General features: G+C 36.8%; 1 protein-coding gene across 1 annotated transcript; it reads left to right on the forward strand.

The window, feature by feature from the left end:
• Positions 1 to 6579: 6579 nt before the first annotated feature.
• Positions 6580 to 25125, forward strand: bmp5 (bone morphogenetic protein 5). Its single transcript, XM_066696654.1, has 7 exons — positions 6580 to 7745; positions 13053 to 13245; positions 17343 to 17491; positions 19862 to 20059; positions 22130 to 22206; positions 22654 to 22764; positions 23355 to 25125. The coding sequence occupies exons 1-7, from the start codon at positions 7256 to 7258 to the stop codon at positions 23502 to 23504; spliced, it is 1368 nt and encodes a 455-aa protein (XP_066552751.1). The 5' UTR covers positions 6580 to 7255; the 3' UTR covers positions 23505 to 25125.
• Positions 25126 to 25445: the final 320 nt, after the last annotated feature.

Consider the following 25445-nt stretch of genomic DNA (forward strand, 5'->3'; position numbering starts at 1 on the left):
GGGCAACTCTAAAGAAATACAACATTCAAGAGCTTTTCAAAGCTTTATTGTACAACAGCATACACAATATGGAAACTATACATACAACAAGGGTATGGTAACTTTACCATACGAAACCATTATCTAACATTTTTTAGAAAAAAAATATATATGCAAGCAAGAACTACAAGAAAACAATGCATAAAATCACAAGTTCAAACTGGAGACCGACTTGCCAGAGAGATCCAGGACTGCGGCTGCTCATCCCGAGTGAAGGCAGGATCCGGCTGCACAGGATTGCAAGAAAAAAAAAAGTGTCTAACAATCTGCGTGTGAATATGCAGACGGTAACAAATGCACAACACAATGAAGGAATACACAGTGATGAATCAAGTGACTGCATTGTGCATAAAATCAAACGGCATAACAGATCCTAATTTTCTTAGTTTATTCAATCTATACAGAAAATACTAGACCTATATAATTCAGAAACAATAAAACGTCCCCCTCTTATAGATAAGGACGTTTAGGGTGAGATATTTAGATTAAAAAACAACCCCCACATCCCAGTATCCTATGTGAGTCCCACTGAACCGACTGAAAACAAGATCAACCCCCAATTTAAGCCATTTAGAAATGTGTCTATTGAAAGAAGAACACAAGGCTACATGTATTCTGGTTTAAATCAATATTAGTGAACTATAAACACAGTTGCACGTTTATAGACTAACAGACCCGTGGGCAAAAACAGTGTGGTGCCTACCTGCACTAATCATTACACCAATATAATATGAAATAAAGCAAACTGCATCCAGATCACATTCATATTAATATCAATATATAATAGATACGTTACTGTAGGTTTCTGTTTGTGGCCGTTACTCAGGCATTTATCAGTGGTAGATTGTCCTTGCATTTACATTTTATTTGTACAATACTACTACCCATCCCCATAAACCAATGCACTTCACTCTGAGATGAATGTGAAACTTTACTCACATTTTCCATCCTCCCGAGAAATACATTTCCCCCCACGAACTAAGGAAAAAGCCTACACACACAGATGCAAAAAACACATGAGCAAATTAATTGCATGGGAAATACATTTTTAAACTTTCATTCCTTATAAGCAGACAGATAAACAGATTAAAATAGATAAACATCCACCTGTCTGAATGATTCGTTTAGTGTAATGCTATTTTCATTTGCCAAGAAATAAATAATGTAACCTTATTTATTGCATTTTCCTTTGGTCAATGTATATGTAACTAAAGCCAGTAAATCTCTCTCTCTCATGTGCATGTACCTGTGATACAAAAACAAAGGAAAAAACGACTTAACGAACAGGATATGACATTGTATTAATTAACCGCAATTTAAGAAAGCAAAACTAGGATTACTTCACAACGGGATTGTATTATTAATTTAAATTGAAACATATTACACATATAAACACGCACAATCTTTGTTTGAATGTAAAAACAGACCAGGCTAGATTAGCTAACATGCACACCGCTGCATTTCGCAACTAATATCAGTTATCATTAAAAAAAAAGACAAGATACACGAATGCAAATACTACAAAATGAAAATAAAAGCAAATGTTTGTTTGTTTGTTTGTATGCATGCAACAGGTAACAAAAATGCATTTACCGCAGGTACTGGAATCCAAATCTCGACGAGTTCTTAATAGTAACTATTATTATTTGTGAATCTGCTTTAACATACCACCAATATATATATATATATATATATATATATATATATATATATATATATATTAAATAACAAACTTATTAAAAGAAATAAATGAGAGGAGCGACAAAACCACCTCTCCCAGGCTCGCCTCCGTTTCCCGCTCAGTCCTGGGGGCGGAGTCACAGCACAGGTGTATTCGAGGGCGTGGTCTTGCACAGGTAGACTCCTCCCTGTACACCTTCATTCAAAACCTCAAATGAACCCCAATTTCAAGCACCTGCTTAATACATCACAAAATATACTATAACATTGGTCAGATAAACAAGTCAATTACATTCCATACCCAAATCAAATAAAATAGCCTGAATCGGGTTCTCCTAAAATAAGGGTAGTAGCCTGATCCCAGCTACAGTTACTGTTTTTTAAAACATCCCATGAAATGCAGAGACCAAAAGGATGATTATCAGCTGGAAAATACAAGTGTGTTTATAAACATCGTTTGCAACATTTTCTAAAATAACTTCTTCTATTGCACTGCCAGAAACTGTTGTACAAATGTTGTGTACAGATGCATTTTGCACATGAGAATTGTCTCTCTAATGTTCCCCTCAACTGCCACTGCTGATGCATTTTTTCGTTATCACATATGGCACGCTGCGAATATCAAGGTCAAAGCAAAGCCTAATTAATCCCTAAACTCTGACCTTCCACTTTCTCTGAACGGAGTGCTTCTTGGTGGGGCAGACCAGACATCTGAAAGGACTTATGGGAATGCTGTAAACTGCAGACACTGACAATGATAAGTCCTACACACCAGGCAGGGGATGACTCTTACAACTTCACAGCTTTTATGTGCAGAATGGGCTTTTCAACCTTTTCAAGTGCTTTTGGATCCTTTAAGATGCTTGTTTTCTATCCCTCCGATATCATGCATTATTGGTTCGTTTACAGCTGTAACTGAATGGCTCACAGATGCAGATGCTTGAGGAATAAAAGCTGTATTCAACCACAGATTAAAATAGGGTAAAACCTACAGTTCAGCAGAAGTATTTTATTCATTTTTTATTTGCAGATTGCTAGTTTACATAGACTGATCTTTATTTTGGCAGGTTTTGGTTTTAGCTGGTTATGTGCACTTGCTGATGCATTTGTATCCTATTACGGGGTTATGGAACGGAGTGGCTTTGCAATACATCTTATTGTTGTTGGGAACCACTGGGTTAAGGGATAAGGTCATGTGTGTGGGGTTTAGAGTTAAGGCAGGAGTTACTGAAAAATGTTACTTCAACTTCAAGGCTGTGACAGGGAGATCTGTCTATTTTTTTCTTGTCTTTAAGGTATTAAAGTCTTGTTTTTCTTCCCTCCAAGAAGCTTGCCCTTGCCTCTTCCCGTGAGATTGTGTGTGTCTGTGTGTGACTCATTTGAGGTATGAATGGATATATACCCGTTCCCCGTTTGCTGAAATCACTGCAGTGTTTTCTTATTAGGAGTAATGTTTGCTGGAATAAACTAGGGTTGTGAGGTAACCCAAAAGTAGACAAAATGGCTGCCTTGGAGACCTCAGGCATATAATGGCTGACCATAGACATACAATATTGTCTGCATCCCTGATTGAGTCAGCAAAGGAGTAGGGTAACAGGAAGGATCACAGCATTTGTTTTTTGCCTTAATGGCTGCCGCCCTTCAAAAATAACTGTGTAGGGCTCATTTTAATTAATTAGAACACAAAATGTGGCTTACTGCCCCATCAGCAAGACAAGATGGCTGCCGACAAAAGGGTTTGCTTAATGGAGTTTTTTTTGTAATTGATTTAATTGGAAAAAAGTAATGTTTAAAATGATTTGTTGACTGTGGAGAAGAAAACACACTTTGTTTCCCTTTGACTATGAAATACAGACAACTAAGCAATATTTGCAATCTTTTGGCCTGGGATTTGTAATTACTTGTATTTATTTGATATTTTTTTGCTAATTAAAGTTCTGGTGTGGGAGTTAGGGCCCCACTTCCCTTGAAGTAGTCAAACACAGACACTTGGCCTGGTGACAGTAACTTTAAGATAAGCTAACTGCTTGGCAAAATAACCATGGCCCCATTTGTTTAATGAAATAAAAGATACAGTCCATGACTATATCCATAACTGTGATTCCTGTAGTGAATATTGGGAGGTAGAATCCTAAAGATATCCGTAGGTGTGTAATTATAACTTTTCAAGTTTAAATATAACGGTCATGGTACGATAACTGACCCCAGAATCTATAATTAACTGTTATCTTACAGGGAGTGCTGGCTTCGGGCTGCATTGTTGGGCCACTTGTGAGGGTCATTAGACAGTGACAGGATCAATGGTGGGTGGTCCCTCTCTGCACAACCCTATTCATTAACTTTATGACCTTTTGTGAAGAAGGAGTGCCAGTAAATGGAAAGGAGAGTTTGTTACATAATGTTTTCCCTTCAAATTAAAGATTTATTAGTCACTTTAAAATTAGAACAATGTCTAATCTAATATATACATGCAAATTACTCAGGTTACTTACTGACCTGATGAACAATGTACATAATATTCTCACGATTAAGTTCCCTTCCCAATTGTAGGACTTTAATTTTGTAATACTCAACATACAGAAATGCTATATTTGGATGCCCCCTGGTGTTATGAATTATAATACAATTCGTGGGACTTGTTTAGTGGAATAAAGTTCTCTCCTTTTTTCTAAACATAAAGAGCACATCTTCACACACCTAATGTTAAATTACATTTACTCTGTCTTCTTTCTTGTCATAATTATTATATTATTTTATTAATCAGCTAATCAGCTTTGACAATAACACGAATACAGTACTACACCTAAAAATACCACTCTGTGAAACTTTATTTAACTATCAATGTATTTTACATAGTGAATTATCTTTCATACCTCTTTCTAAAACAATTAACTAACTTACAAACTAAATACACCCATTAATTATATACATATCTGTTACAAGAAATTAACTGTAAAATTAAACTGAATACACGGCAATAGTATTTCAAATCCATTTGGTTTTCTTTCATATTCTTGCAATTAATTTATGAAATTATGCAGTTCTTTAGGTTCAGAAATAAAACTGATAATTATTAATCTGGGCCTTAATTTTTTAGATTGTATTGGAATGACTCAGAACAGCTTAATTTGACTTAAAACTGAAGACCAGCTGCAAGACTCTGTACAGATTGAAACTATCCAAAATGGTATAAAATACAAAGCATAATCACTAGATTCATTATTAAACTCTGACAACAGCAACATCTGTATCAACTATTGTAAACCTTCTGAACTTTATTGGTCTGGCTTGACCTCACTAGGAGGAGATTTCCATTTTAATTGTCAGTCATTTCAAGCAGTGTCATATCTTCTTATCAAGTATGGTGTTTAGATGGTCTTTTACAGAAATTAGGAAGGTGTGTCTGGAGTATTATCAGTCCAATGAGACTCTTCTTGATATAATACTTGCACAACCTCTAGATGGCGCTGTAGCCCTTCTGTTACTGTTGAAGACTGCCTGCTGAATGAACCTGCACATATCCTATTATCAGACTTAACCCCATTCATAATGTATATGTTTATAATAAATAAAGGTATTAAAACATATTAAACAAGCTGAAATAACTAGACAAATAAATACGAAAACCACTATGCTGATATTACAGTGCCATGTTATTATTTTCACTGTTAAAGTCCAGAATGTTATAATGATTTTCTTGCCTATAAATCCTTTAAACAGGATATCAACCGCCTCAAATGCACAAGGTATGGATTCTGGCTCTCAAGAGTAATAGCTCATCTGTTGATTAGTAGAAGTATCCTATTTTCTATATTTAGTATATAAAACACTCACTGTCAGAGTGACTTGTGGTCAGTCCTGAAGCATTTAATAATGCATTATTTATTAATACTTTGTGCCTTAAAGTAAAATACTTTAAGGCACAAAGAAAGTACCTTTTACTGGCACTGTAATTAGTAGGTAGCTGCAGGGTGTGGTATTGGAAAGAGACTCTGAAACTCAAAATAGGTGTGTGCTAATTCCTTTCCAAGACAGGCACTTCATTTCACTCAAGGCATTGCACTGCATTTAAACCAAATTAGGAATATGTGTATACTGGAATTAAAGGGGACTACTTGTAAATGCCACTAAATAATGTATACAGTACTACACCTCAGACAACAAGCAAGCAAAATAATATAAAACAGCTTACAAAATCATTCTCCAAGTCATAACACATGAATCTGTTAGAGTGATAATGATGTACTGCAGAATATATGTATAAATAGAGTTCAATCAGCATTAATATACAAATAAATACATCTCCAAATTCTCTGGATATACTTAAATAACTCGTTTTAACTGTGTCACACATAGAAGCCCTTAGGAAAAACAGGTGTTTGTATACAAGTAAAAGCCTGGGTGGAGTACATAATAGGGCAGAATACACACACACACAAACATTACTGCATTCTTTATGAGCTGATCTTATCAACGGAGCAGTCATGTATGTGTCAATTCATTTCCTTGGGCACCTTTAACTTCTGTTTTTATAGTCTAATTCACACAGACACACGCACCAACATATCTTATGATCTAATAAAAAAAATATCAAATATATGAAAGTGATTCCACACAAGCACAATCTCTTCCACTACTCTAAGCCACACTATACACCATATTTGTATATTCTGGTGCCCATTTCTAATCAAACAACAAATACAGGACTTAGATCATTACTCATATGTCTATTCGTGTACCTTCACCTGAAAATGATCAGAAGAGTCGAGGTGTGCACATTCTCCTTTCGAATAGGTGTAATTAAATGTGCATGTTGTTTCTCCTTGGAGGGTTTTAGGTCGGTTCAAATTACAAGCAGCTCTCTTCTTTCACAGCAGGGCTGCACTGCATTCATCTCTGTGCCACTGAAGTGGATGCAACCCTCTCTGCTCAGGGTGGGATGGACTATTGAGAACTACTGGTCTCTACACATGCCATGGGGATATCTTTAATTGAGCATTGAGATTGAAACGCATATGTAGATATTATTGAACCATTTTCTTGCTTTTCTTATATATAACTCCTCATTTTGAGGGGCACATGTTTCCTCGGAGGTGTTCTGTGGCAGCTTTTGAGGGACGTACCTGCTCTGGATGAGGGCTGTGGAGATTGCAAGGTGGAAGAAGAGGACAGAGGGAAAGGATTGGGAATTGGGGCAGTTATTCTTTGATGAACTCTTCCCAGCACTGATGCATGAGGACTGACTGATATGCGTTAATGCGTCTTGGCTTTTGGGGGGATTGGAAACGAAAAGGATACCGTTTTCCATACTAGAAAGCACGGCGTTGCTCCGAGTCCTTGCTGGTGTGATGCATCGCTGAACAGGGAGATTTCTATACAAGGATCTTGGGGGAAAAAAAAAAAAACCTCTGGAAATGAAACTCGACCATGGTGAGACACTGAGGTAAAAGTTGGGAAAGGTCGGTCACAAGCGGCTGCACTGACATGAACACCTCCAGATAATACAGAATAACTGGACCATCTCAACGTGCTGAAAATGAAACTCTTACCCCTCCTCTGCCGAGCCACCCTGGGACTTTTGTGGACCTGCTGGGGGTTCCTCGACTGTGTGCAGTGTGGGCTGGGGGACAACCATGTCCACTCCAGCTTCATCTACAGGAGGCTGCGCAACCATGAGAGGCGAGAGATCCAGAGGGAGATCCTGTCCATCCTGGGCTTGCCGCACCGGCCCCGGCCCTTCTCCCCCGGGAAACAGGCTTCCTCGGCGCCGCTGTTCATGCTAGACCTGTACAACGCCATGTCCACGGAGGAGGAGGACGGGCTGCTGGAGAGGACCGGCCAGGGGACCCTCGGGAAGACCCGGGACAGTCTGCGCAAAGGGCACTACGCGTCCCCGCAGGGCTACTCCCGGGTGGCACAGTCGTACCGAGCGTCGCCCCTGGCCAGTCAGAGCCCCCCGCTGGCCACCTCGCACGATGCCAACTTCCTCAACGATGCCGACATGGTCATGAGCTTTGTCAACCTGGGTACGTATGTGCTGGGCAATTACACTCAATGCAATTATAATCCAGTGGTTGTTTAATGGTGGGAAGTGGTTCCAGGACAGTCATTGCGCAGGGGTATGTGTAGACTAATTAAGTCCAAAGAAATGACTAATTATGACTGCTAATATAATGATAAACTCAATTATGTGGTGTGTCCTTTGGTAAAGATAATATATCCATGCTCCTGAGATGGACAAGCATAAGTGATCAAAATACGGGTGAAATGCTGTATGCTTTCGTTTGTGGAAGTTGATATAAAATTAACATGATTTAAAATCTAATAAATACGCACTGACGGAATATGGTCTGAATTGGCATTGAAGTGAATTCGATTAATTCTTATTAATTTGTTCTGGGTCAAATGTTTCAAAGGTGTATAAATGAAAGGGGTCATAATGTAGGCCTGAATATTGTAAATTACATAACCCACATCATATTGGAGAGTTATGACCTTCCTTCAAACACATGAACTATAATAATAATAATAATAATAATAATAATACAAAAACAGAAAAAAACACATTACATGTATATATTTCCTTTGTCATTAAGCTCTTTGCTCATTCCCTGAAAGGTGTTCAGTATTTGGGAACAGGTGTGTCGCCCAAGGCTTTAGCACTTTTATAACCGACACAAAGCCACAGTTTCTCATGACAACTGAGAGATTGAATTATATGTCCAATTCATCAAAACATCAGGTAAACACACATCTGTAGCAACATAGGAGTTATACAACCATAGCAGGTCATGAAACCTGCACTGCGTCCATATTTTCTTCATAAAATAAGGAACTGGAGTGGCTATCAAACAAGCCTCAAGTTTTTCTTCTCGCTTGCTGGTTTCCAAAAGGGAATAAACAGTCACCACTATATTTTTGTATTTGTTATTGATATATTATATTCATAGTACATTGAAGTCGGTGTAGTAATATATGCTCGAATACTCTTTCTTAAAATAAATCAAATGTTTTTTTTCCTCCCCGAATGCGATATTTTACACACTTTTCATCACACACGAACATTCTAGAATCATTCCCCCAATTAACTAATTAAGGAGCGCATTATGTAAATTGAATATTTTGAAAATACCAAAGGTAAATAAGTACTGTTCTAGACTGTAATTCGTAAATATATAATGAAACACATACATAAATAGGGAGTATACGACACGTATTAGCAGCAGCATGTCTTTTATGAATAAAAACACTTTCACCACGGTAGCATTTTCGTATTATATGGCCAGTCTTATTCGTTATAGGATTTACCATCTAAATACAAAACCTTTTGTGTTATATACAAATCAAATCTACATGGATTGCTTAGAGGAATCAATCAGGTGGAAATGTTACTCGTTTGCTGTAGAGATAGTCTCATCACCTATTTTAAAATGATTTTCCTCCCCTGTAATCGATTCGTTTCGGATTGATCATTTTAAGCTCTGTGTACAATATCAGTTTAAATTAAAACAGCAAGATGCCAATGTAACTGCTGTGTGAAAAGAGACTCCCTGGGAATTTCGAAAGCCCTTAGTGGTTCATTCCCTTATAATTACTTCCCACACATTACTCTTTTCTCTCCCTTTTCTCCCTGCCTCCTCCCCAACAGCAAGGCGAGGGCTGGAGTTTTATTTTTACGTTGACTTTTGTATTTTGTGTTTTTTTCGGGTAATTTTTCGATCCCACTGATTGATCAAAACCATTTTTATTAACTGTTGGTGGAATGCAGCAACCATTAGGTTTTTATTTAAATATTAATAATAAGATTAGTGCCATAATAATAATCAAGATGATAATGTATTTCAAATCAGAAATGAATACGTGCTAGACTAGAGGACACCCGAAATTGCAAGTTGGCTGTGTGTCTATGTAGCCAGATTTAATGAAGACTTTATAGACTGATATTAGAGACAGATAATATGGATGATTAGCATTATATTGCCTCAGTAGCCCTGACCTTTGACATTTCAGCAGCCTATTCAAACTAACTCTCATCAGATGACTGTCTGACCTACAGATAATTGGGTTTAATTACTTCCTGTTGTTAAAGAAAGGAAAAAAACTTTTTTTCAAACTTCAAACTTGTGAGCTTTTTTAAACAATGTTATTAGTACAAAAATTAAAGTAAATTAAACTGCTCTAAACTGCTAAAAAAATATAATACAATCAAATGCATTCAACAGAGTATCAGTTTACTATTTCCCCCTAAACAATATAGTAATTTGTAGCTATAACTGTATGACTTAAATCTTTATGATTAGACTGCAATGTCTCTTGTATCTTTAAATGTGTAAACAAATACAGGAGAGGTAAAAAACAGAGCAGGGTTTATTTTATTTTCATTTTTTTCTCTCTTTTTCCAGATTGCGTAACATAGTACTGCTTCGCTATAAACACAGGGAAGCAGTAGCTGTGTCTTTGCATTCTGCTTAACAGTTAGTAATAAATATGGCCACATTAAGTACCACTAAGTGGCCTCAAAATTAGACAGAACAGCTACCCAAGGCCCATTGGTTGTGCCACAGCTCCCAATTGGAAACAGGTGTGTTTTGTGTGGTTGTCCATGTGATTTTTACCTAAGCATAGCAGAAGGTTGTCACAAACGTTACCCTTCACATTATGATAGTAAATTCCAGTCATTCGTGCTGCTGCCATTTCACACAGCGCATTTGAATCTAAGCACCATATTCATGCATCATGTGTGTGTGAGGGTTTTATAAGTAGTGCTAATAAGCTCAAGGCACACTTTTATTTAGAGATTTTCAGAAACACCTGGGAAAATGTGCTGAACAGAATTTCAAGATTTCAGATCATATTTCAAAGAAGCATAAAGCCACCATGGTTTTTGTATTCATGACTATATGAAGAACAGCAAAGTCTCAGTTGTGATGAATTCAAATATGGGCTACATTTACAAAAGAACAAAAAATGCAGATTTGGCAATTACAAGACAATATGAATTGCCACTAATACTTCAGGAAAAGATGCTCACAGGAGCTGTGAGAGCTGTGTGATATCAGGTTTCATTGAGAAACGTAAGGTTGCTTAAAACCTTCACCACAAACATTTTGCTGTATATGTCTTCATCCAAAAGAGGAATATGTTTACAATGAATCTGATCTCGCTGAGATATTATGTAATTTCACAGATGTTATTAATTATTTCTGTATTTGAAATGCGCTGCATGGCAGTGTGACAATTACAATTTTAAAGCTGCTTGCACCATTTCATTCTGTGATCGCTAAAAATAATGGGGGGGGGGACGGGACTAACTAACACAAAATCGAAATGTAAGGCTTACATCTTTCCCCCTGATGTCTCCTAATGCAGATTCTGCACATTTTGTTGAAACCTTAAAATGTATTCCAAACGTATAACCATCTCAGAGAATATGTGTAAACTGAAGTTAATCTGCTAATTTAGACTTAATATATGAGTGATATTATTTTGTAATGTGTTATTTCAGATACTCTAATATTAAATAAAGGATGTCCTACATATATTTTATTTGACAGGATCCTTTAAAGTAAACATTGGATGATTCCTAGAAAGTTATACAATCACCATAGATAGCACAGGTACTACAAGTGACAAGCAAACATGAACAAGTCCCTCCGAAGTTTTAAGTACAGGCACTAGCTGGCTAACTTAATTACAGAATTCTACCCTATCCCACAGCGATCTGTATTTATTATTAGAATTAGTAGTAGTATTTCTAATAATAATCATCATAATAGTAAATGCTACCTGTCCATCAACCATAAGTACAAAGGGATCAAATGCTGGGGGGAATTTCCTAGCGTGGTGTCATTTTCTTTAAAGTAGCGTTACAATAAATTCCAGTTCCCTCTGACCTTTCAGTGTCTTGTAGCTGAGGCTTCTACATTAATCTGTTGCTTATCTGTCACCCAACGTTTGATATTTTCAGTCTCTGCTTCCAATTACTAGTCATTACAGGCTGAAGTGAGTAATGCCAGTAAAAATCCCATGCGACCTCTGACCTTCTTGTGTTAAGTAACCACAGGCTCCCACTGTAGATAAACTATCATTTAACTGTGCCCGGACTGAAACGTCCCTTGATCCAGTGTATTATTTTAGTTGGAGCCCCAGAACGAAAATACATTTCAACATTTATTTTACTGTAGTTAAAAAAAAAGCTTAGTGTGCAATTTATGAGGATGTCACGTTTTAAAGTGTTTAAGGAGAAGGCATGCGTTGGCGATTGTGTTACTGAAATCGGCATTTTCAAATTTGTAATGTTTTTTAACATAAACCGGTATCTTCTGGTCTTCAGATTTTGATCCAGAGAGCCTCAATATTTCTAAACACTGTTAGTGAATTTCTAAAAAATCATCAGTACACAGTATATTTTTATTTTTAATATTTATTTTTTTAACAAACAACCCTCCCTTATGTAGATCTTGTTCAAAATAAATGAATACGTACGTAAATAAAGGAAATAAAATAAAAATGATCATTAAACACTGTACTATTAATTCTACACTTAATTTTGGGAAGTAGCGTTTGTCTTCTCTTTACTAAAATTGAGATTTTTACTGCTTTCTTCAAGATTTTAAAACAAATTATGACTTTCCGGTTATAATTATGAATAACAGCATACTTTTACACTATGGAATATCTTTAGAGTCCAGAGGCCGCAGACGTATGCAATCTGAATCCAGTTGTGATCACCTCTGTGCATCTTCTTGCCAGTGCTGGGAGTTGTGCTGTAGGCTGCTTTGGAGCTGCATGGGATTGCATATCGTACTTTTCTTTTACTTTATTTATTTGGATGCAAGTCTATGGTTTGGAATATGGCAATGGGTTGTTGTTTGTCTCAAAACAACAATGTAACCAAGTGGTAAGAACAGTTGAGGAAACCTTGCCAAAATCGTCAGTCAATTTTGTCAATTTATAAAGCAAGGGAAAGTGTCTTTAATTGAATGTAGTCTGTTTTTCTTCACTGACAGCCCATTTATCACTGGAAGAGAATGTTGTGCAAAAAACAGTGCTTGGCTTGTCTCTAAACTGCTACCTGTAGTCGGTTGACTGATTTAATGTCATGCGCAGTGTTTGTGTTGGTAGTCCAAATGTTTGGATTTGGGTTGGAATGTTTAAGGCTTTTGATAAATTACCTCATTTTTAGAAAACAACTCGCTGGGATAACACAATGCCTTTCGTTACTCCCTGCAAATGTATGACGTTGCCACATCGTCTCTCTCTTGCCTGTTAGGTGATTTACAGAATCCATGTAAACAGCAGACAATTTTCCTTTTTCTTTCCTTTTCTTTTAGTGGAAAGAGATAAAGATTTCTCTCACCAGAGAAGACATTACAAGGAGTTTCGATTTGATCTCACTCAAATCCCTGATGGCGAGGCGGTAACAGCGGCAGAGTTCAGGGTTTATAAAGACCGCAGTCACTCTCGCTATGAGAATAAGACCCTGAAGGTTAGCATATACCAAGTCACCAAGGAATACCCAAATAAGTAAGTACAAATATATCACAATTATACATGTGTTATGAAGGTAAAGCTATGATATTGGCAGTCCAGCCAATTATTAAATATTTAAATGTACAATGTAGTTGAATATTGCCAATTTCTTTTTTTTTATACCTGTTTTTGGTAGATTTCTCTAGATTTGTTGTTGCTTGTGTCTGTAGATTTGTAGTTTCCTGTCTGTTTTTGCAGGTTTAGATCTTTATTCTAAAGAAACTCCTTTTCTTCAATATGCATTTTCATGATTTTCAATGTATAGCCATTTTATTAGGACAATATATAATGTATAAACCTCTAAAAATCTAATTACCCTGAACAATCCTGAAAAAAAGCAGTCCCCCAGGGTGATGCTGTTTATCAATGGGATCTGCCATTGTTCCGATGATTGCAATTTATCACTCAATGGTTTTATAAGTCTCAGATTCTCCATGCAAAAATAATTCTCACATATTCTTTTCTGGGGGGAAGAACAAGGCGTCTCAAGTTTCCTTTTATGTTTATTGTTTATAAGGCACACTTGAGTCACAGAATATGAGCGGTGTCCCATACCATAGGAGGCAACCTTACACTTTCTGAAAGTTGAATACAGCTTAAAGGAGTGTTGAGATCTGGCTGCATATTAACAATTAATCTTTGATGATGTTGGTTTTTGATATTGTTGACTGAAAGTGAACCTCGGGGAGGAACCCCCCACCCCTACCCATAAGAAAAAGTATGAAAGGTGACCATTACATTTACACAAGACTCTTATAGAATAAACTGTTTTTTTAATGTTCAGAACCTTTAAAATGATTCATATATATGAACATTCAGTTATTGACAGAACTATAAACATCCTGTTTACACAAGGCCATTTCTGGATTACATTGTTAAAGTGTGATTCCATTTTCTTGCTCTATTTTACAGATTTCTCAAATATGCATAATGACAGTATAATTATAGGGTTGGGAATTTCCGAAACCACAAATTTCCATATTTGCCAAAAATAAACTCTATTTAATCATTAGTAGTGCATTATGAAAAATGAATGGTACTAGGCAGCTATAAAATTCAGCGATTTCTCACATGATGGCATTATCAAGCAAAACCTAAATTGTTTGACAAAGTATTGAGTCACAAGCAGTGTACCTTGTGAAACATACCAGTGTGAAAGAAAACCTGAATCAGAGATTGAATTCTAGCATGGGAAGAGTATCCAGTAGAGAAGACTTTTCCCGAAGTCAGTCAACTGCATTTTCTGTTGAAACCCCTGTTGTTCTATTGTGGTGCTTGAAACAAACTCCAGGCAACACCGAAGCAGGTGATGAAAATGTTATCAACCCACATAACTTACAAACAAAGGAAATTCCCTTATAGAAAGAAACAATGATTGTTCTACATTCTTGCATTTACACAAGCAAGGCATTGTAATGAATCGGAATGAGGGAAATACACCATATAAGCCCATAGCTTAAAACAAACTACAAAAAGAGAAAATAACAAAGGAGTACTGTAAAATGAAGTGAAAAACAAGACATTTGATGCCAGCCAAGATCATCTTTACCTTTAAAACATTATATACACACACACACACACACACATATATATATAACATCAAAAGACACATCAATAATAAAAGACACTCTTAAAATTCCAAACCTGCCTTCATTAGAAGTCAAATGTGAATGTTTTTCTTTATTCATTCATAGGGTAATTGAGCTCTAAAAAAAAAGAAGAAAACATGAGCTCATCAGGAAATGAATGAATGAATAAATAAAAGTGATTTAAAGGAAAACTGCACACAGATATTGTCTTTCTAGTGTGGCCCTGTCGTGTGAAATATTATGCTTTGTGTGAATTCACCCTGGCTGAGGCATTTCTCCTCAAGCTGGGAGGTCTGGGCATAGTTTGTTACGTGCTGTATGAACTGCTGGTCCCGGCTACACAATAAATGCTAATGAGCTAGGTTGAAGAAAAAAAGACTTGCAAAATAATAAAACCACCGGCTACAAATTAAAAAAAGGTTTCACAATTTAATTTAACTCAACCTGTTCTGAGGGTTAACAGTGTACGCCACATGGAGAGACCAGACGCTGTTTTTAACCCCCGTTTTCCTCCCGGACGGCTTCATGCTCACGAGGCCCTCAGAGTCCCGAGCTGGACTCATTACATTAGCAGGTCACTCGTAGGTTAACCACTCATAATGCAGCGGCAGTACCTCACTTATCACTCCTCTACGTCTGTGTCACTTGCTCAGCTATTTCCGGCTCTGACAGGGCCCTCCCCGTCTTCAGGGCCCCCGAAAAGCACTGAACCACTGGCTGCTAACCCACCCACCTGCTTCCCCTAACGATGCTCCCAAAGTAAACCCATAACATAGCTAAGCACACATGGGCGTACTTGAGCTGGGCCCCTAATTCGAGTGGCAAGTATGTGTGCGGATGATTGACAAGAAGATATGACTCTCCTGGGCTCTCAGAGGTCTCTCTCTCCGTGAACTCTGCGTTCTCTCGCTTCTTGCCAGCAACAGCGACTGCCCATATAAATCAACCCTTTTGAGATTAATTAGACATCACAAAGCAATTCCGAATTGTCAGTTAGTTGTTATTATTATTATTAATTATTATTATCACACTTATTGGAGTTTTGTTGTGTGTGTGGCCTGCGAAGATTTGAAATAAATGTAGCTGAGTAGAAGATTGTAAAGTTTAATTTTCAAAACACCGAACGAGAATTTCTAGAGAATGTGAAAAGATCTGTTGAAAGGCAACAAATATAAATGAAAGGTTAATCTGATCTTTATCAAAATTTTGTTTGCTTTTTCATTTTTTATTTATTTATTAACATGTTTTATTTGCTATTTGTTAAGTACATATTTAATAATGGTCTATGCATCTTCATTGTATAACTTTCTTCCTGTGGGTTCTGTCAACTGATAACAATTTGTTCTGAAATAAAGACTTCATTGAGGTGGGATAATATTGCGAACCATACTATTTCAACGGTGCATAAAAAATCAATCAAGAGATTTTTTACTTATAATGATTTAATATTTTAATCCTGATTTAAAAAGACACTAAACAACTAATTAGCCTAACTGTAGTTTATCCCAAAAATAAAATCAGGCTTTGCTGACTGTGAAAGTTTAATTAATAATCTCTGTCCAGATTATAACAAATTGTTGCTAATCAGGCCCACGATCCATTAATCAGGCTCCTCAGAAAGGCGTGTTTAGTTTAGAATATGACACCGATACGAATCACAACAAACCCGAACCGCCCGCCACTGATCACTGGGACCTATTGGAATCCATTAAGCATAAATTTGAAATTTAAGATGTCAGAGAGTAGTATTAGTTCGCCCGTGGTACCTTGTTTATGTAATCAGCCCCTAAGTAGTGGGTCAGGACCTCTCGGATTGTGAGATTGTTTCCATGTTGGAATCACCCTGGGGAAGCACGTTTTTCTCCTTGTGTGGCCCTTTATAGGGTTATACCACAATTGAAGGGGATTAACAGGAATTACTTGATTGTGAATTGTACTTGCACAGATTCGGCTTTCAACGTGTCCTAGAAATAAAAGGCTACGCCAACATGTGTTTGCTCTTTCTGCAATTTTCCAGGATGGATTCATTCCACCCCGTTTTTCCACCGGCGGCGACAGGGACAGTTTTGTCCACTCCTGATTACGTTTTCTTTCCCTTCTGCTGGCTCCAGAGAAGCATGTAATATACGCAAGAGCTCAAACAGGTCAAACTATTCAGAATATGTTTGACAGTATCAAGTAAAAATACATAATATGATTGACACCAAAAGAAAACGATGGCAGGAAAACTCAGGAAGGTCACGTTATACCACATTGATCACATTAAAGAGGAATCCAAAGCAAAATATTCTTGATTTTAGGCTAATGAACAATTTCACCAGCCAGTATGAAAACAAAAGCCGAGAATTGTGTTATGACAAAAATAACTGCTTAATCAGCCATTGTCTCAAAAAGAATGCCTTGCGAAGGTTTCTATATAATTTCTTTACATTTGTAATCTGTCTAGCAAACATGTACAGACATTATGCATTTTCGCTACTTATCTTTGATCTTATTTTGCAGGGATGCAGACACATTCTTGTTAGACTCCAGAAAGATCAAAGCTTTGGATGGGGGATGGCTGGTGTTTGATATAACTGCTACAAGCAACCATTGGGTGCTCAACCCGGAACAGAATATGGGCCTTCAACTTTGTGTTGAAACAATGGATGGTAAGAAAACAAATGTAAATAATGATCTATTTACACATTCTAGAGTGAATGTTTAGTTGGTTGTTAGTTATTATTTTTGGCTTTTTTCTGTTGTTGCAGGGAATGTTTGTGAAAACAATGGTGGTTAATCTTTATTTGTGCAAGAAGCTTCGTTAAGGCACTATAATACCCTCAGGCTCGGATACTGGTTTGCCTGGGAATGAACTTTGAAAAAGCAAAACTATATTGGTACCCCCCCCCCCCCCGGAGTTTTAATTATTTTAAATGATTGGCGTGCTTCTCTCCGCTCCTCAGAGCGTAGGCCAACCAGCTCAAGGAGTGAAACTGGGCCACAAGTTTTAGCATAATTCTGGGATTTAAAACTAACTTAAAAGGTCTCTTGTTTCCAGGGCTCAGAAATCCACAAGCAGTATTTGACTTTTCAGGAATCAGGAGATGAAATAAACCCTGGCAATTACAGCAGATGCTTTACAGGAGCCCAGTGAATGGCTGAGCATCAGGTGTTGGCATTTACTAGGCCGCTACAGTACAATTTTCTAAGTAGTGATAATGAAGGGGATCACTTGCGTAGGGGAAGTCTCCCAAGAAAGATGAAAGGATTAAAAACCAACTACTAAGACTACTTTTTTATTTTTTAGCAATACGGCATCATGGGATCAATAATGTCTAATCTTATTGTTAATCTGCCCTGTTTTATTATTAGCATACGTAGATGAGTACAGGTTTCTTGGTATCTAGATGTAGATTTGCTGCTGGCGTTGGAATTTTCCTTGCAAATGTAAGGACAGCCGAACTCTTGGGTCTTAAGAGAAAACATCACACCCTTTCGGCAGTTTGATGTCAGCATTCTCTAGTTAAACAGAGGAAGTTAATGCACCACATGTTTTTAGTTCTAGAAAGAACAATCTGCTTACATCATTGTTATTGAAGTGCATCCATATTCATGCGTTGCATATCACTGTCATATTGGCAAAATAATGCCTTTAAAAACATAGTTTATACTGATATTTAAATAAAAAAGTCACTGAAAAAATGTTCGTACAGCAGCAACATTCAGTGTGCTTTATTACACTGGGGATATGATAAATTAGTGTGACACTACGCAGCATATAGATAGATTTCATTTCACATTATGCCTAAATTTAATGATTACCTACATTAATTTAAGTGCTGAATTATACTGCAAAACTGTAAAATGAAATACGTCTTTAGGTAGGATTCCCGTCTCTATGCTGTCATTGTTGAATAACAGTACTGTCTATAACTTTTATGTATTGCTTTATTCCTACAAATGCTTGTTTGCTTTTCTTGGGAGGAAGTGTAAAGGAATGCTGTACTACAGCTAACTGCCCCGTAAATGTTAAATAAATGTTTTCACACAAAGTTTGAAATATCAGATTCTATTTTTTTAAAGCAAAGGAGCCTCCAGAGGAACTATTTAAAATAGAGCTAAATGTAAAATACAGCTTTTCTGTCTAAGAAAATGTAAGAGAAATAATCTCTCTCTAAAAATATAATTAACAAATAACTCTCTTTTACAAAAGAATGTCAAGGCCTGCTGTAAAACATATAATAGATTCTGTCATACAATTAAACAATCATAATTACTGAATTTGTTCAATATGGTCACTGATTTTGCTATATAAATGTTAACATACTCCTGTGTGAAGGGATGGCATTTTAATGTCTTTGTGTATGTGTTAAAGTAACGTAAAGAGAAGCACCTGAATAAACATGTTATAAAACTGTTTATATATTGAAGTGGGTCACTTCAAGGTATGTTATTTGGCTAGATGTTTTAACTAGCAAACATTCAACAAGGGAAGGGAAACACGGACTGAATTAATGTGTTTAGTTTGCTAAAATCAGAATGGAAATTTCTAAAATCACAAATCAAGACACCTTGCCTCCTCCGTCTTCCTCGTTTTAATATTTCATCAAACAGTGTTGCATTTTGAAGAAGCACTGATTAGTACCTATTCCGGTCAAGTGTCTGAGAAATGAGGGTCATTTTAATTCAGTTTGAGGTGTAGCATTCTTCTGCAGCACAAAATGTGCTTTAAATGAGATATTTAAGCCATGGCAAGCATACAACGAAACAGGAAAGATTGACATACAGGCAAACAGGCGCAGAGTTTAATTTATATGGCATTGTAAAGCCATCAACTTCTTAAAAAACAGCAGTCTTTGATCTTTCAGTACCCTGGAATAAGTGTACCTATCAATTTTTCTGTTGTATAATGCCTCTTAATTAATTTACTGTAAATTGTTCAAGCAGATGTTACTCAAAGGAGAATAATGGAATACTAATGCATTATACTGACAGCAAAGCTCTGAGGTGACCTTGTTTTCCTGCATCCTTCCTCGCAGGCCGAAGCATCAACATCAAATCCGCAGGTATTATTGGCAGAAACGGGCCGCAATCAAAGCAGCCATTTATGGTGGCTTTCTTCAAAGCCAGTGAAGTGCTCCTCCGTTCGGTGAGAGCTGCCAACAGCAAAAGGAAAAATCAAAACAGAAACAAATCCGGTGGCCAAACAGATTACCCAAGAGGACCCAAGGGTGGTGGTAAGATGAAGAGCTTTGATTGTTTTTAAAAGAAACAAATAAAAAGCACCTTTCTCTGAACACTCTCACTGGCTAGCTATGGCACTAATGCATTTAACATTTATTTAAAAATACATAATTTACCGCTCACCACCCTATATAAATATGGGGAAAACATAATTCACTGTAGCACATTTCAACAAATTACAGACCTCCTTTTATTTCACAGGGTGTGTGGGGTTGAGGGTGTGAGGTTGTGGGGAGGGGGGGGGGGACTGACAAGGAAAAATCATGGCTGGGAAAAAGTCCTAAAAAAAGTTGGTGGGGGGGGAACAGTATTGCTAAGTGATTGCGTGTCTGTCAGATTCATTTTTAATTCACTGTCACTACGTTAAAACTGGTTCCCCCATTACACACTACAGGATGTTATGTCTACTAGAAGTGCGTTTCATTGCCAAGGGTCTAAATCGGGGCTCTTGTTTTAAATGTGTGCCGCTCTGCTTCTTGTATCTAAACTAGTTCGATGTAAGTGAAACTCTCAGTCATCTGCAGTCTATAAAATGATGGAGTCTGTTGCCTTTGACCATGGGGCTTTGAAAACATAATTAAAGAGCTGCAGGACAACAAGAGTGACTTCTTAACTTCCTGCCTCTGAGAGTCAATGTGTGGGCTTTCCCCCCCACTTCTTTAGCCTGGTGAGGTCTCAATAGCACAGCTGTTCCTAAGACGTTATCAGTTAATTGCTGTCGAGAAATTGGAACTGAAAAAACTGCACCCCACTTCCAATTGATCAAATATTAAACCATAATATAGTTTGTGGTGTACATTTTCTGTAGTGATGCTTGCTAAAGGCCAGCTTTGTTAATGTATGGAGAAAAGCACATGGAAAACCATATTTAACAAATCTGGGTGATCTCTGGGCTAAATAACATACAATTCAATAAATAACCTTTTCCTCAGTCTTTGAAACCATGAAAAGTCATTTTTGAATATTCATATTATCTCGAATATTTCCTTATGCTTGTGACCTGGTTTCAAAACTTTCTTAATGACCTTAGTGTACAGAAAGGTGATGCTTGACAAAGGGGGGATTGTTTGTTATGTGTGTAGTGAGTGCCATGTAAGTTAAAGAAATTGTTTTTGGTAAATAAGTGCTGGTTTCAATAGGGGTACATCATCAAAACCTAGACAGGGCCTCAGGTTATATTTTACCCCAAAATGCACAGACAGGAAGGGACATCTAATATCTCCAGCAAGCACAAACACACACGCATTAAGTTAACAGCAGAGTCTTGTCTGCTTCTGGCTGTTTGCATTTATGATCTTCTAGTCCAGAAGCATGTCCCTTTAAATGTCATTATAATGCATGAAGCTAGTACCCTAATGTATTTAGCTTAATTGGTATTGGTTTTCAAATTGACTGGGGCTTTTCCTAATGCAAACCCACCTTAATTGGCAGAAGCTTCACTCATCGTGGGCACGCACACATGAGAAGAAATGTTGTTGACTGCTGTTCACAGTTATTCAATATTTCATGCAGGAATGCGGAGGTATACCTTTCCTTTTGTCTGGCATCACGGTTATATTGCACAAACCCATCTGAAATAATGTCACAAGTGTGTGTTCTTCATTTGTGGGACACCTTTAAATGATGTCCGGGTTCCTTTTTTCAATACCGGGATATCAAAGATGTAGTTGTCATAGATGTAGATGTAGAGTCTCGGAGTGGTCATGGGAAAATAAATACAAACCAGACAATCGTTTGTTACATTAAATCTAAGAAAAATGTATTTGTTTACATAAAGACAATTGAAAATGTGCAATAGATTAAATTAAAAGACGAGTAACATAAAATACAAGAAAAAAACAAAAACGTACACTTTTAATGTGTCTTCAGTGTGGTCTACTCTGATTCGAAAAGACAGGAGCAAAAATGTGAGTCATTGTTGAGTATACCTGAGCAGACAAGGCACAGTCTGCTTTTTACCGCATCCCCCAACCAACGGGACGCTATGTTAGAACTGTACAGTAAGGCTTTGTGTGGAAGATATTGTTTTAGAAATGCCTTTTTTTTTTTTTTGGCTCACACAGATCAAAACACCAGTGAACAAAAGCAAGCCTGCAAGAAGCATGAACTTTATGTAAGCTTCCGAGACCTGGGATGGCAGGTTAGACACAGTTTTCTATTCAAAAGCTGAAGCAAACTGTAACTATGTTTGACTGTAAATACAACGACTACACTTGAGTGGTTGTGCTCCAAATAATACTTGCATCCTGTAGAACTGGCATGACATAGAGACAGAATTATAACGTTTTACACAAGAAAGGTATTGATAAATGTCTGCCGGGTATCCAGTGTTGTTGGCTTTTTTGTGTGTTTTTTTCATGAACAGGCTTCTGTAATAGAAACCACGTCTTTTTTTATTTAGCTTTAGGTTTCAGGAGTTGCTAATGTGGTCCAAGAGGTGCAGGAAGTATGACAAACCCTTAAGCTAAATATTGCAACTGTCTTGGACCGTTATTGAATGTTCCTGTAATATTAAAAGGAAATCTAGTAGGTTATAAAGGTGTTTTCATGTTTTGTTTTTGTTCTAATTGGCACGTTTGATTTAAAGGACTGGATTATTGCACCAGAAGGCTATGCTGCCTTCTATTGTGATGGAGAATGTTCCTTTCCACTCAACGCCCACATGAATGCAACTAATCATGCTATAGTACAGACGTTGGTAGGTATTCCTTTCATTTAAGACTTGTTGCAATATGACTTCCTTACATAATATTCTGGAACAGCATTCTGGAAGACATTACAAGATTGTTCGAATGCCACATCATTGTTGTTAGCTTTTTTAATGCAGGCAGAGTGCAGGAGGTGAAAGAAAACAACCTGCGTCCTATAGGTCTACTTGCTATCGTTGCTATCTTAAAGATCTTGATTCAACATTAAGAGTTATACATATCTCCACCAGCCGTCTGTTGGCTGACAAAGCCTGGCTCTGTTGCTCTCCCCATCTTCTAACTGTGTGCTAGTGCTCATTCGGCCGCAGATTTTTGGCAATTAGGCTTTAACCGCAAGTCCCCCCTCGTCCCCCCCATATTAGCACAGAAAAAACGGAAAAAACAAGACGCACATCCTGACAGAGAAGCAATTTCCATTCCCAACAAACCCACTATGATTAAGCTGTAACTAAAAATAACATTTATTACTTTTAGAACATAAAGATTGAGAAATACCACAGAAACAGTCTATTAAAGAAATCAGGCAACTGTTGTCCCCTGGTTAACCACAATCTTTTTATTTTACTCCATTTTTTTTCAGGTTCATCTGATGTTTCCTGACAATGTACCAAAGCCATGTTGTGCGCCAACCAAACTGAACGCCATCTCGGTGCTTTACTTTGACGACAGCTCCAATGTAATCTTGAAAAAATACAGGAATATGGTGGTCCGGTCATGTGGCTGCCATTAAGTGGCAAAGAGGCGTATTGGTGGCATGACTGTCTTGAGATATGTGCTATTACTGGAAAACATATCAGTGGTATAGATACTTAATCTATGGTGTGATGTACAGTATTATGTATATATTAGTTCCATGTGCTTATTTATTATCCCTATTTTGTGATAATCCTTTTTTTCACCGTTTAAAATTGATCTTAAAACTCAATAGCGTCTTTAAAGAGGTAATATAAAACATATGGATTGTATTTAACCCTTTGTATAACTCGTTGCAGTTGTTTACACTAGCTACACCCGATGTTAACATGTGGTGCTTTCAAAATGCACAGAGCTCCGCTTAATACAAATACTCACCGTCTCCACAGTCGAGTCATGGAATATAGAAGTGACCAATTTAAGTCACTTACATAAGATTGAGAATGTTCGCTAGTATGTTTGAATTGTATGAAAAAGGATTTAGCACTTTAATTTAATTCAAGATTAATGGCTGTTTTTTTTGGAAATAAACATTACTAGTATAATTATACGTATGAATTTTGGCCTCGTTACGTGCAGTGTCGGTCACCTGTTCTTTTCACACCCAAAGGCCATATTAACCTTACATTAACCACTCTTGCAAGGCTTGTGTTTGCTGCTACATTATAGAATGTATCTATGAAGACGTGAAAGGAAAACTGAAGATCTGTACGCCACCCTTAAAAAACGTTCAAAAACAGAATCTCCAGAGGTCCAGAAATAAATATATAACAACTAAATGGAACTAAATACTTGGGTCGGGGGGGGGAAGTAAAAACACAAAACCCATTGTATTCAGTAAAGCGAGCTGTTAATTTTGATAGCACCACAGTTTATTGCTAAATCTACAGCTGATTATTTCACCAGAGAGAACCATATTGAATTCACCGCTCTGGTTTTTCAGTTGCATTGGAGAAGTTTAGAAGTTTATTCAAGGTTTACTTTTCCTGTGCAAACTTGGCAAAGCATTAGGTGCACATAAACAGAACGGTACTTGGAAGTTAAAACTACTACAGTCTGCATCTCAAGTGATCTCAAGTTATTTTTTTAATAGATCTGTTCCATTAGACATTTGATTCTAATACTGTTTGCATTTAAGTATGCCCTTCAAACATCCAGTGTCTAAAAAAAAGCTAAGGAAATGCCATATGGTTATTTAAGTAGATTCTAAAGCTAAAAGGTTTTCAAGGATAAATATACTTTTTTCTCTCGAATAACTGAAAGAGTCTTGGGGTCAAAAATGTATTTATGTTTCAGAATTATTTTCCTACATATCTTGTGAAGGGATATGCAATCCTGTACGTCAAGACTTTCAATGTTCTCTCTATTGCATCTGTATAAAGAGGCAGTAATAATTACATGTTGTAACATTTGCTTAAACAAGAATACCACTTTAAAGATCCATGTCAGTTTCCGGGATACAAAGAATAAACAAACAAAAATAAAATGAACGTTTTACTTCCTAAAATAGAGCCAGTAGTGCACTCCATTGTGTGGATTTTTATATTTGACAAGCCACCTACGTATTTAAAAAGAAGAAGACATCTCTATAAAATAACATACAGGTAAATATGTCACCTGAGACTGTATCATACAATTAAATCTTACAATTAAATAAAGATGTACAGTATTAAGTTCTTGTTTATATGTCATTAAATGACTTGTTGAAATGTTTCTAAATATATTTGAATATGCTATACAAATATGATAAGGGGTATGCTAATCTTGTCTTAATCAGGTTTCTACTTCACATAAACCCCACCACAAAATTCCTTCCGGATTCTAAATTCTCCATTCTAGAATTTGTATTGCAAATCAGAGTTAACATATTTGTTTTAGTCATGAACCAGTAAAGTTTAAACTTTAATATTTAATATAAACTTCAATATTTACATCTAACTACATCATTATGTAATACATCAATTGCTTACATTGTGCT

The sequence above is a fragment of the Amia ocellicauda genome, chromosome 23 (assembly GCF_036373705.1).
Source record: "Amia ocellicauda isolate fAmiCal2 chromosome 23, fAmiCal2.hap1, whole genome shotgun sequence".
Taxonomy (NCBI): domain Eukaryota; kingdom Metazoa; phylum Chordata; class Actinopteri; order Amiiformes; family Amiidae; genus Amia; species Amia ocellicauda.

What these genes read in the sequence shown, in the direction of transcription:
- bmp5 (XM_066696654.1), top strand. Translation starts at nt 7,256, where the DNA reads ATGAAACTCTTACCCCTCCTCTGCCGAGCCACCCTGGGACTTTTGTGG. An exon ending in ACCAAGGAATACCCAAATAA is followed by an intron (nt 13,246 to 17,342) that starts GTAAGTACAAAT and finishes CTTATTTTGCAG; the next exon opens with GGATGCAGACACATTCTTGT. An exon ending in ATGCTATAGTACAGACGTTG is followed by an intron (nt 22,765 to 23,354) that starts GTAGGTATTCCT and finishes ATTTTTTTTCAG; the next exon opens with GTTCATCTGATGTTTCCTGA.